The sequence below is a fragment of the Capricornis sumatraensis genome, chromosome 23, assembly GCF_032405125.1.
Source record: "Capricornis sumatraensis isolate serow.1 chromosome 23, serow.2, whole genome shotgun sequence".
Classification (NCBI taxonomy): Eukaryota; Metazoa; Chordata; class Mammalia; order Artiodactyla; family Bovidae; genus Capricornis; species Capricornis sumatraensis.
Window position 1 is genome coordinate 45,809,443 of NC_091091.1, and position 12,026 is coordinate 45,821,468.

At 45.6% G+C, this 12,026-nt stretch overlaps 1 protein-coding gene across 1 annotated transcript in view; it reads right to left on the reverse strand.

Moving 5' to 3' along the window:
• ADAM12 (ADAM metallopeptidase domain 12) overlaps positions 1-12,026 on the reverse strand; it is a 388,314-nt gene that overhangs the window by 330,489 nt on the left and 45,799 nt on the right. The window contains exon 2 of the mRNA XM_068961374.1: positions 5,448-5,584. Coding sequence (XP_068817475.1) covers positions 5,448-5,584 — 137 coding nt within the window. The remainder of the gene's footprint in view (positions 1-5,447; positions 5,585-12,026) is intronic.

Below are 12,026 nucleotides of genomic sequence, written 5' to 3' on the forward strand. Positions count from 1 at the left end.
GCTAAGCTGGGGCCTCAGGAATGAGTAAGACAGAGATGGCGGGACACAGCAAATGCCAAGCACGGCGGGAAGGAGCATGGCATATTTAGGCCACGGGCTGCTGCAGACGAGCAGGATGCTGAGAGGTGGGAGGCGAGCCTCCAGAGTCAGGGTGGCCGATCATCCTGGGCACCAAGGGAGGGAACCTGAGGCAGATGTCGAGAGAAGCTTCTGAAGGGAGTCTCTGGCCTCATGGCTTGAGGGGGTCGGGGATGACAATCTTAGCTTCCACGGGCTACCAAAGCGGGGGACATGGGTGGGACGCTGTGTCCGTATCAGGACATGAGAATACACTGACACAGCTGGGGACTGCAGGCTGGAGCTGCCTAAAATCCATCGGAAGTCAGTGACCCAATCACAGGCGTCAGAGCAGGCGGGCTATTGGATTTTCAGTCCATGAGCAATGGAGGATGATGGAGAGGGGATCAAACCCAGGTCACAGGTCGTAGGAGTGACTGCTGCTATCATTCACGTCACCACTACTCATGGGCTCCTACGACCAGCAACCTGGGTCTGATCTCCTCACCATCATCCTCCAATGTTCATGGACTGAAAATCCAATAGTCTGCCTGCTCTGACACCTGTGATTGGGTCACTGACTTCCAATGGCCCCTCCAGGCTTCCCTGATAGCTCAGTTGGTAAAGAATCTGCCTGCAATGAGGGAGACCCTGGTTTGATTCCTGGGTCAGGAAGATCCGCTGGAGAAGGGATAGGGTACCCACTCCAGTATTCTTGGGCTTCCCTGGTGGCTCAGCTGGTAAAGAATCCACCTGCAATGCAGGAGACCTGGGTTTGATCCCTGGGTTGGGAAGATCCTCTGGAGAAGGGAGAGGCTACCCACTCCAGTATTCTGGCCTGGAGAATTCCATGGACCATATAGTCCATGGGGTCGCAAAGAGTCGGACACGACTGAGCGACCTGAACTTTCACTGGCCCCTCCTGCCACAGGTGGACAGCGAGGCCCTGGAGGGAATGACAAGGCCAGCAAGAGCCCTTAGTAAGAAATGTGCCGAGGAAGAGACTCAGCAGAAACCAACAGTTGAGGGACAAAGCTAAAAAGAGGAATCATGAGCAAGAATTAAAAACACATGAGAGCAAACAAGAGCGAACAGGGTCGCGGGAGCCAAAGGAAGTGAGCATTTCAGAGAAGAGGGAACCAGTGTCAAGATCAGATAAAGAGTGAGAAGCACGCACTGGCTGCAGAGGCTGGGAGGCCACCTGTGACCTTGGCAAGAGCCGTCGTGATGAAGTGCTGGGAGCGGAAGCTGCTACCAAGGGATGCAGAGGACCAGTGGGAAGGGTGCGACCACCCCTCCGAGAAGAGGTCTGATCGCCGCAGGGTGAAAGGGGATGGTTATTTGAGCAAAAAAATAAAAACACAGGACTTGGTTTTCTCAGCCATGAAACAAAGCAAACGGAAGTCTATGCAGCAGACATTGCCTCTGCTGTTTTAATTAGCGGCTATTTGATATTTCAGACTCTCAATATGCTACGGGAAGCTTTGGTTTCACGTTCTAATCCCCTTGCCTTTTTATTTTCCATTTCACGTACTATTTCCATCATTTCATTCTCATGCGAGAAAGCTAGAAATTGGAAATTTCCTGGAGCATTCAAAGGCTGAGCTCCACTGAGGTCAATTCAGGAGCAACCGCATCTTGATATGTCTTCCCTGGACCCAGAGTTCATTTATTTTCAAGACGTGAAATTGGAGATTGGTCCCTAAAGATACTTTAAACTCTCAGTATCACCTTACATCGGGGTGGTAGTTTTTAGTTTCCAGTGTATTTTCACAGACATCATTTCATTTCATTCTTACCAAGACCCTAAGAGGGAGGAAAAGCAGATAAGCTTATACTCATGTTACAGACCAACGCAGCAGCAAGCAAGCAAACCAAATGCTGGGTGCCTACAATGCACACAAGGTCAGCTTCCTTCCCATTCCTCTAGTCTCTCAACTCCCTGAGCAGTGGTGGTGATGGCTTGACACTTGATTTGTAAAGGGCGTAATAATATCCCATTCAGCTATATGCTCATCACAGATGAGAAAGAGACAGAAAGAAGGAAAGAGAGAGAGAATCTGAGTACTTCTTCCTGAACCAAGTTGAAGCAACTTGACATCAGTTGAATCAAGTTCACCTGCTCTCCAGTGCTGGACATAGCAGCACTTTTCACAAATACTGCGATTCTAAACTGTGTGCTCATTATTTTTCAATTTTTTTTTCATTTCTTTATTTGTGCCTGGTCTCATGCAGAATCTTCAGCTGTGCCACACGAATTCTCAGTTGAAGCCTGCAAACTCTTAGTTGCCATACATGGCATCTAGTTCCCTAACCAGGGATGGAACCTGGGCCTCCTGCATCGAGAAGGTGGAGTCTTAGCCACTGGACCACCAGGGAAGCCCCCCATGTACTCACTAGAGTCGCCTGGGAGCACGTTACAGAAAGGAAGATGCCTGGTGCTGTTTTTAGCTCAGTCGTTTCCAACTCTCTGCAACCCCCTGGACTGTAGCCCACTAGGCTCCTCTGTGCATGAGGATTCTCCAGGCAAGAATACTGGAGGGGGTTGCCGCGCCCTCCTCCAGGGAATCTTCCTGATCCAGGGATTGAACCCAGGTGTCCCGCATTGCAGGTGGATTCTTTACCATCTCAGCCACCAGGGAAGCCAAAATGCCTGGGCCTTTCCTCAAATCAGTTAAGTCAAGCTGTCAAAGGCTGGCTGAACGGAAAGAAGCAAGGGAGCAAGGAATAAGATAGGGGAGCAGGAAAGCAAGGGTGCAGCTCTAAAAGCCTACATTCTACGGTGCAGCAGGCAGAGTCGCACAGCAAAATACATACGTGAAGTAAGTGTGTTCTGCACACTTGAAGATACACTCTGTGAATGCAGTTTAAAATGACAATGTGGACGGCTATTGTGATAACAAGGAAAGACGTACACATGTACACTGTTTGGCAGACTCCCTATCCCCACAACAAATACACACATCTACCCTGTGGAGAATGATGGCATGCTCATACACAAACCCCTTTTCATGCAGGGTCTTGATGGTTAAGCACCAAACGGAGACGCATGTGGTCATTTCAGAGCCGCAGTGCTGATTCCACGGGGCATATATTGAAGCAGATTTCATAGCATTACGGCAAGATGCTGTCTCCCAAATCACCTAGGTTCCTATTCCCTTAAATAAATAAAACCTGGAGCTATTTTAGGCAGTAGGTATGTGCCTACTTCCCTGGGTCAGGAAGACCCCTTGGAGAAGGAAATAGCAATCCACTCCAGTATTCTGGCCTGGGAAATCCCATAGGCAGAGGAGCCTGAAGGGCTACAGTCCATGGGGTCACAAAAAAGTCAGACGTGACAGCAACTGAACAGCAACACGTACCTGCTCCCTGCACGATTCTTGTCCTGGAGGAGTTGGGATAGTGAGGCAACAACAATGGTCCCTCCTAGTGTTCTACAAAGATGGTGCTGGTGGCCCCCAGTCCTCAGGTTGTAAGCCTGGCCAAGGCGGGGGATGTGCCAATGCCCCCTCCAGCATGCCTCCTGAGGTCTGCCAGGTGGCTGGCTGGCAGGAAGGATGAAGCTGGAGGTCAGAAACTAGAGCCAGTCTGCACTGGTCCATTCCAGAGGCACGCTGAGAACGCTCATCAGCTCGTTGCTCTGATACCTTCGAAGGAAGGTTGCCAGATAAAACACAGGACACCAGTTAAATTTGGATTTTAATAAACAACAATACCCCACATCTTGCACAGGACAGACTCATGCCGAAGAAACAGCCATTGCTTGCCTAAGTCCAGGTTTAATGGGGCATCCCTGGTGGCTCAGACGGTAAAGCATCTGCTTACAATGCGGGAGACCCAGGTTTAATCCCTGGGTCCGGAAGATCCTCTGGAGAAGGCAATGGCACCCCACTCCAGTACTCTTGCCTGGAAAATCCCATGGGTGGGGGAATGTGGTAGGCTAGAGTCCATGGGGTCGAAAAGAGTCGCACACGATTGAGTGATTTCACTTTCACTTTCTGCACTTTCAGTTGCTAAATCTGGCAACGTACCACCAGGGAGAGCTCTCATAAAAGCTTCCACCACCCAAATAACTTTAGATGGTTTCATATTCTTATATTATTAATTAGTGCCTATCAACGTTTTAAATGTATACTTTACAAAATAGTACACTTCTCTTTTTCTGAACCTATCAGGTCATTTCTGATCTTGCAAATTAGTAGCATGATGAGATTTTCTTTAACATCCTAGGTTTTTCTTCCAGGAAACATCATTGGAGACACTGTGATTGGCTTGCACTTTGTATATTCAGTCTGCAACCATCCCCATGAAATAGAAATACTGAAAAAGTTCAGATCTGGCCTTTGGACCCTTTAACTCAACCTTTCTGAATGTTCACTTTCAGCTGCAAGTCTCTTTAGAAAATGAAATAGTGATGTGAATCAGGGGTCCCCGGCCTCTAAGAACCAGTGCCTGATAATCTGAAGTGGAGCTGAGACAATAATAATAGAAATAAAGCACACAGTAAATGCACCTGAATCACCTCAAAACCATCCCTGTCCCCCTCTCCCCCCCGCCAACTGCCTTCCATGAAATTGGGCCCTGGTGCCAAAAAGGTTGGGGATAAGAAATCATAAATCATATGATCATTACAGACATCAAGGTGGCCCACTGCAGCACTTCCAGAACACCACAGAGGATTTTCAGCCTCAACTGCTCTTTTTTAAAAAAAATCTGTTTTCTATTATAAAAATAATCTAAAAATAGTTCCACATAACACAAGGACAAAGCCATCTGTACAGTCTCTCCAAAGAGCTCATATTTCTATAGATTTTATCACTTTCAAACTATTCCAACAAGTTCTGAAATTTAAGAAAGTCATGTAGATTTGTCAGACAAAACTCATCAAAATATTAAATTTAACCACTAATATTTTTATTATTTTATAGTATTCTTTTACATCACAGAAGACTCAAATCAAACATGTATTGAAGTAAATGCAGCATCAAAGTGCATTAAAACTCATTACAAACTTTAAAAAGAGTTGCATGAAAATGTTTCTACCAATAATTGATAAAACCAAAATGTTGATAAATAGATGTGACTATAGAAAAATATCCCGCACTCAAGTAAAATGAGCTGGAAGTTGCATATCTGGAAATGTTATCCTTGGTGTGTATTTGAAAAAAAATAACTTTCCACATATGCAAACAGAGCTGAGACACTCATCAGAAATACAAAATCAGTTAATATTTCATCTTCTTAATCATGAAGATTTGACTTTTAAGGAAGGATAAAGTTGGAATTAAAGTAGTTAAAGACAAAACTTGAATAAAAGGATATGAATGCAGTCCTGTGAGTTTTAAACTCCAATCACTGAAAAGTCAAGGAGGAAAAAGTAAAAAACTGACCTCTGAGTCTGCTGTCTTCATTGGGTTCCATGGATCTCCGTTCAAAAGCGAGACACTGACCACTTCATAGGCTCCTTCCCCGTCCCTCATCCCGGCCTGTTGCATGGAAGGCACAAATTGGCTTCCCAAGTTCACCCCTGTAACACAAAGAAAAACCCTATGCTTATTCCAGTTTGGAAGAGTTTGGCATCAGAAGTATGACACCAACGACTCAATGAAAATACTTGCAAGTTGAATAAAGCCAGGCAAATATCATCATCTATTATATCATAGTTGAGTGTTAAAACTGATTAATTCACTGTCACTCGGACCAAAAATTTTTGTATCTTTAACCAAATAAGAGCTAATTTTTTTTCCCCCTTCAAGACTTGTGGCACGTGCTGGGTGATTACCATCATCAAAGTATGTAATTCTGTCCTTCGACAAGCAACAAAAATCCACGAGCCGTGACTTTTTAAATGATGAATTAATCCTTTGCTTAAGATCAGCTCTATTAAAAGTCTCAAGGCTTTAGCTGTATTAAGACTAAGTCCATTTACTTAAGTCCCAGTGAATCAGTTAAATACAAAGCCGACTCTGCTCTCTGTACTTATGGGGGCTAATTTTATGGGCTTCAGGGAATGATTCTATAGACAAAATTAATTTGTCAGTTTCGACTGACTAGACTGGTTCATGTAAAAAAAAAAAAAAAGTCAAGTCATTCAGTCAACTATTATGTGATCTTGTTTCCTGGGGTCCTGTCGAACCAGTTAATATACTTACACAGGTTCAATGTGGCCCCATTTCCATAAACAATCCTAATGGAAAGTATAACATTTTTCTCTTCTGGAGAGTATATCACTTTCTTAACAAATGCAGTAATTTTCCAGGCCAGCTTCCCTATGAGGTCACACTCCCGCTCTTCGGTGCAACCACAGTCTGCCCCTCAAGGTAAAGGATGGGAGTTGATTCCCTCACATGTTATTCCCATTTCTTCAACCAGGACTCATAATTTTCAGACCTGAGTCATAATAGCACAGTTTCAAGTTACTAAAGAGTTCGCATTTATTGGGCACAAATGGTATTGAAATTTTAATCCTAGACATTTTACAGTTCTCCAAATACCTTTCAATCCACACCATTTTATCATTCTCAGTGTGGAAGTCTGCAGTTATATTCAGGTTACAAAAGGATTACTATTGTATTTGAGTATTAACTGTCTGACACAGCCTCCCTGGAAAATTCTCAAGCTGGTCACAAAGCATTTAAAACTCCCAATCGTTGAGTGCCAAGGGACCAGGGATGAACTGAACGCTGGGACTCTGGCCAGTGGCCGAGGGGGTGAGCTGGGCCCCTTGGCCCCGTGGGGCAGGGAGAGGGAGAGAGAGGCCCAAGGGAGCAAGGAGACGTGGGCTTGTGGTCTCAGGGCTGGGATGCGCCTGTGTCCAGGAGATGAGGGCCCCGCCTGTGCAGGCGGAGGGGGCCGGCTCCAGGCGGTGACATCTGCGGACGTCTGGTGGAGGGTGGGATATGAGGAAGGGGTGGTTATCAGCATGAAGTTCATCTGAAGTCTTTCCTGGCTGAAGATGGGGTGGCCCACGATGGCTCAGAGATCTTGAATAAATGAGCGTCATCTACTGGCTTGATTTCATGCCCTTCAATGTGCTCCAAGAGTGCTGAGACACTCCAAGCAGGGGCTTTGGAATAAGGCATGCCCAACATCAGTAGCATCCTGACCACGTATTAGCTGTTGGTCCTGGCCCAGCTGTTGGCCCACTTACTAGTTCATTCATTCACTCATTCATTCACCAACTACCTATTAACTGACTGCCTTGTGACAGGCCTTCTAGATCTGATGTCTTCCACTTAAATAGCCCGCTCTTTCTGCTTCAGCCCTCGTGTTACCTGGAGTGAGTCCCCTCTGCCTACACTGCTGGGACCCTCATCTCTTAAATACAGCTCTCTCCACCTCAGAACACTTGGTTCTCTCCATCTGTGCATCTATGAGAGAGTCGCAGATCAAGCTGCCCTCGTGACCTATATTTTTACACTGGGTGAGAGACTTCTGAACAAATAACATGACTGCACAGAGTAACTGGGACCCTGGGACAACAGGGCTAGGGGGACACCCCGTGATGGCCTTGTAACTCTTCTATAAATCTAAAATGATTTCAAAATAAAAGTGTAATGACAAAAACAAGGTCGTGGTAGTTGGTGGGGAAGGCTACTTCTGATGGACAGGGACAAGAGACTGTATTGTTGGGACGGGAAGCATGGAGGATGAGGAACTTCCAGCCCTTCCCAGAGCCGCGGGAGGAACACATCGGCAGTGGGTCCTCAGATGTTTTCTTTTCCATAAAATGAAGCAGAGGGCAGGGAGGCGCAAGGTGGGTAACACACATGAAGCAGTTCATCAAGATCCTTCTCGAAGCTTTGCCGAGCCCCAGGTCTCATGCGCAAGACCCTCAGTGGGATGCGCATGTTAGAAGTTCCTGAAACAAAGTGAGTTCTGATCCAGTCACACAGCTTCTGCAGAGTGGGCTAAGAGTGCAGCTAACTGAACACATCTTGAAAGAGCGCTGGTGTGCTGTCTGAAGTGGATTAGGGATTTGAAATACCCGCAATTACAGAGTGAAAATGGCAGATGCGCCTGAACTTGCCCCTCAACCAATGAAAACCATGCCACGTGCCAAAGAGTTACCCTGGCCAACATTTTAATCCTCCGGAAAGTCAAGTTAAACTGTTAAGAGAGTGACTGCAAGCATTTTAAAATTTCCTCTACATAAACAAACCAAGTTGATTATAAGCTACTCCTGGAAGTTTTGTCAGTTAAGTTTCCAACACAAGTGAATTGTTAAATTGAGTACTTAATAGCAAATTCAAATGCCCCAAGGCTGGATAAATCAAAACCTGGAGTCCTGCACTGCTCACCACCCAGCCACAGTAAGGAAGACGGGAAGGTTATCACCCAGGCTTCAGAGACTTAGAGAAAAACTCTTTGAATATAATAGAACTCACTGAGAAGCTGCCTGTCTTAAAACAGGGGTCCAACCTCCAGGCCATAGACCGTGTGGACATTAGAATAGAAAGAAAGTGCATAATGGGGCTTCCCTAATGTCTCAGCAGGTAAAGAATCCATCTGACGATGCAGGAAATGCAGGTCATCCCTGGGTCTGGAAGATCCCCTGGAGAAGGAAATGGCAACCCACTCCAGTATTCTTGCCTGGAGAATCCCATGGACAGAGGAGCCTGGTGGGCTACGGTCCATGGAGTCGCAAAGAGTTGGACACGACTAAGCGACTAAGGACACAGCAAAGTGCACAATAAATGTAATGTGCTTGAGTCATCCTGAAACCTCCGCCACACCCGAGGCCATGGAAGAACTGTCTTCCATAAAACTAGTCCCTGGTGCCAAAAGGATTGGGGACCGCTGTCTTAGAAGAAAGGAGAAGTGCCATGAAATCCAGGTCTCCTTAGCTTGCCTCTGCCTGTGAGGCCCTAGGAGAGGCAGTATGCCTGCATCCTTGATTTTGCGGGGAGAAGGGAGGCCTTTGTGGGGTTTCCTCTTCAATAATCAAACTGAAGCTGCACAAACCAAATATAAAGAACGTATTAGTCCCCTGGACCTTTCTCCTCCCAGGTGCTTAGGAGCAGAGAGCGACAGTTATTTACTCTCCTGAAGGCAAAATGTTCCGACCACTAACACTTCCCTTTTCACCTACATATACCAGCATCTTATTCCAAAAGAAGTCCTTTGGGACTGATTGTTTTTCCCCTCTAAGAGGCTTTATTTCTAAATATTCCAAAGAGAACTGAGAGGCAGACTGCACCAGTACTTGTAGAATGTTGTGCAACCTTTTAAAGAAATTGAATAACAACATTATTTGCTGAGGACAGTATTTACTATCTATATACATGGATAATGAAGCCATCTCTCAGCTTTTTAATTGGTTGCACAACATCCCCCCAGCAGTATATGAAGTCAGAGGATGGTTTCTTATGAGCTTTGCTTAAGTATTTATACACTGGTATTTCTTTTAGATGATGCAAATAAAATTTTTATTTGTGCTGCATGGATAGACAGAATAAATTATACACAGCTGTGAGATATCAGAATGTATTTTATGGAGTGATCTTGTTGACAAACCATAAAAGCAGGCCGCACATTCAAGCCCCAGAAACCCAGGGGAAAAAAAATATGACCTTAGAAAACATACAGCTTGCATACATTTTGTTTTTGCCAATATTTGGGCATCAACAAAACTCAGTTGACTAAATAAAAAAATGTGACTAGCTTATCTGGGGGAGGAACTTCCAGCTTTCTTTCTGCTGAGTAACCAGATACACGGACAGTCCTTTTGATAAAATGGCCATTTTGCTTCAGTCTCACAAAGTGTGTGTGTGACTTGCTTAGTCATGTCCGACTCTTTGCAACCCCATAGACTGTAGCCCACCAGGCCCCTCTGTCCATGGGATTCTCCAGGCAAGAACACTGGAGTGGGTTGCCACTTCCTTCTCCAAAAGGAACTACAGAAAGAAAGAAAGTGAAGCTGCTCAGTCGTGTCCGACTCTTTGCAACCCCATGACCGTAGCCTAGCAGACTCCTCCATCCATGGAATTTTCCAGGCAAGAGTACTGGAGTGGGTTGCTATTTCCTTCTCCATCAGTCTCACAGTGGAAAGAAGCATATCAGATGTTTAGGTTTCTAACACAATTATCTTCTGTGACAATCAGCACTGCTTTCCCACGAGACATGCATGTGCCTACTATGCTTGTCTGAGTTTGTCATCTTCAGACTTGATTATGGCTGGTGAAGGGGGAGGTTATAAACCTAGTTCCTTAAGCAAGAATCGTTGTAGCGACGGCTTTTAAGGCCTTGGAAAAGCCAGCAATAAAGATCTCCCCTATAGTGCCTTCAGATCCTCCCCACGTGAGTCACCCAGAGCCTGGCTATCCATGGAAGTCTTGCCTCTTTCCTGCTCCATCTGGCCAAGCCTCCCTGGCCTGACTTACTAAGGGTCATCCAGACCGCCCTGCTGTCCACCTAAGGGCTTCAGCTTCCTTACAGAACAGATTGACAGAGTTCTGAGATACTGAACAATAAACATCTTGAAGCCACAAGACCTGGCCCTGGTCTTGACTTCTCTTTGATTTACTGCCCTCGATCAAAGCCTGCATCTAAGGTGCTGCTGCTGCTAAGTCACTTTAATCGTGTCCGACTCTTTGCGACTCTATGGACTGTAGCCCACTAGGCTTCCTTGGGATTTCCCAGGCAAGAATGCTGCAGAGAATTGCCATGCCCTCCTCCAGGGGATCTTCCTGACCCAGGAATCGATCTCACATCTCATCTCCTGCACTGGCAGGTGGGCTCTTTACCACTAGCGCCACCTGGGAAGGCTCGATTCTCATGGGGTTAAGGAAGCTCAACTAAGCAAGAACAGTCAAAGGGCTTCTGAAAAGCTTAACACATAAAATCAGTCTAGGACGTCCGAATCCAAGCTTACAGACTTGTAGGCAGTGTTTCTCCAACCAAACAGGCTAACAGGAAGAAGATGACAGCTTCATGCCTGTCATTAGAATATATGGGGGTTAAGGTCCTCGGGAGGTATCCATTCAAGTTATCCAGTGAGCCAGTGGGAAAATAACCTCTCATGAGGCTACTAGCCAAGAGGAAACTTAAAACACTAACCTAGAGTTCTGGCTTTAAAGCAAAATCACTATCAATGCCAACACGAGCCTAAGAGCAGAGGATTGATCTGAGGTACGTAAAAGAGAATTAAGATAAACAGTCCTTTGGAAATCTAAGTGGGGGTAAAAACTGAGACAACCATTACGAACTGCAAAAGAATCTGAGGACCAGGCCCTGGAAACTCATGAAGCATTTTCTGTAATCCCAGAGAGCTAAAGAAAATCTTGTTGGTTTGATTGAGCAGGGTCTTGGTCCAGGGGAATATGGTGCCAATGTTCCCATAAAGGATAAATATATTTCCTTGGTTCAGATTCCTATCTATAGTCTTAATCAAATAACAACATCACTCTCTCATCTCGTCTGCAAGCTCAAAGGGTGATAATTAGGGGTGTGATTAGTTTTAAATGGTATCGCTCAAGGATGTTCAAAAGAACCATGGCAAAAGTTAACCTTAAAAAGAGTAAGTTTACAGTGGAAAAGCACTATGTCAGCCAGATGATCAAGGTCAACATCAGCAGCCGTGGTCCTACTGTTGGCATGCACTCTTCATCGGATATGATGAAAACGACACTCTACCTCTGATCGAGCTAATCCTGAGGCAAATGCCAATTCAGGTCATCCTGTGTTGTATCTGGCCAGCACACCTCAAGACTGTCAAGGTCATCAAAAACAAGGGCAGTCTGAGAAACTGTCACAGCTAAAAGGAGGAGAAGGAGACGTGATGACTGAACGTGTTGAGGACTCCTGCCTGGAGTTGAGGAACAGAAAAGGAATGTTAGGTAAAAAGTAAGCAGACTGGAACAAAGTATGGACTGGAGTTAAGACATTATGTCAATATTGGTTCATTAATTTAAACAATTGCACAGTTCTCAGGTCTCAGGTCGGAGAAGGCAATGGCACCCCACTGCAGT